This window comes from Pteropus alecto, unplaced genomic scaffold (assembly GCF_000325575.1).
Source record: "Pteropus alecto unplaced genomic scaffold, ASM32557v1 scaffold111, whole genome shotgun sequence".
NCBI lineage: Eukaryota > Metazoa > Chordata > Mammalia > Chiroptera > Pteropodidae > Pteropus > Pteropus alecto.
The window spans coordinates 1592281-1593562 of record NW_006431915.1 but is presented as its reverse complement, the minus strand read 5'-3'; the positions used below and the strand labels follow the sequence as shown (position 1 = coordinate 1593562).

Here is a 1282-nt window from a genome sequence, read left to right as displayed (position 1 = left end):
GGCCCGCGCCCTCCTCCCCGCTTACTTTCTGGGAGTCCATGGCCAGGGGCTAAGTCCGCTGGGCCCGAAGCCGCGTCGAAGAACCGTGTGCGGAGGCGGAGAGAAGCCGGACACTCCGAGACCGCTAGCCGCGGTCGCCTCAGCTCGGTCTGCACCCGCGCCTCCGGCCCCGCCCGGTCCGCGCCCAGCCAGCGCGCGCGCCGTCGTCGCGCCACGGTTGCCAGGGTGAAAGGACGGCCCGCAGCAGGGAGGGAGCGAGGAGTGCCTCGCGCATGCGCGCTGCCGCCGAACGGGATGCGGCGCGGGTGTGGGGTTCCCAGAGGCTGTAGCAGGGGGTAAGGAGTGCGCGCCCCTTGGCTCCGCAAGTCCTTGGAAAGGAGCCTCTCCTTTCTCCCCCCAGCCTCCTTCCTCCAGCGCGCGCGATCGCTGCAGGCCTTGGAATGGACCACTGGGCATCCAGCGGCCGGGCCCATGGGGAGGGCACAGGAAGGAAAGCTCTGGCCCTGGGGATAGATCAGCCTCCTCTCCGTCCGTCCTGCACTCATCTGAAGCCACATTGGCGATGGAGGAGCAGCCAGGTTACCCGAGGCCCAGCTGTCCAGTGAGAAAGAAAGAGGATGTAATATGGCAAAGTCCTGGAGGAATGTGGGCAGAAATGTGGGTAGACCTTTCCCAGAGAGTTCCCCTGAGCACCTTGCTATTTGTGATTTTGAGCAAGCCACTCTTCCTGAGCCTTTTTCATCTTAGATAAAATAAGAGAAATAATGCCGACGTCGCAGACCAGTGTAAGGATTAAATAACGTATTTGAAGGGCCCAGTACATAGTTAATACTTAGTACATTGTAGTTTTGGTAGGGAGCTAGAACCTGCTCAGTCTGGAATGAGGGGACTGCAGACTGTAGAAACCTTGGGAAGGTAGGCTTGAAAATGTTTTTAAGTAGACAGTTCTCATCCTCCATTTCGATGACTCTGGAGAGACTCGGAAAAGTTCAACTGGACAATCACTTAATATGAATGAAGATAAGGAAACTATATATTGAGTACCTATTAGATCCTGTTCTATAAATTGAGAATTCAGCAGTGACAAGGCCCAGCTCTCTTGCAGAGCTTACAATATAGTATGGAAGGCTGACCGAAAAATTAATTAATTAAATACACACACACACACACACACACACGCACACACACACAGGAGCGATAAAGAAAAAATTGCATGGTGAATGGACTCAGAATTGTCAGGGTTCATTCTCCATAGGAAGGTCAGGGAAGGCCTCTCTCAGAA

General features: G+C 54.8%; 1 protein-coding gene across 4 annotated transcripts in view; it reads right to left on the bottom strand.

Annotated features, from left to right (window-relative positions):
• Nucleotides 1–214, bottom strand: part of FSD1L (fibronectin type III and SPRY domain containing 1 like) — a 49503-nt gene extending 49289 nt beyond the window's left edge. For all 4 annotated transcript variants that reach the window (XM_006906072.3, XM_025041346.1, XM_015599601.2 and 1 more), the window contains exon 1: nt 26–214. In XM_006906072.3, coding sequence (XP_006906134.1) covers nt 26–40 — 15 coding nt within the window. In that variant the 5' untranslated portion in view covers nt 41–214. The remainder of the gene's footprint in view (nt 1–25) is intronic.
• Between the last annotated feature and the right edge of the window lie 1068 nt (nt 215–1282).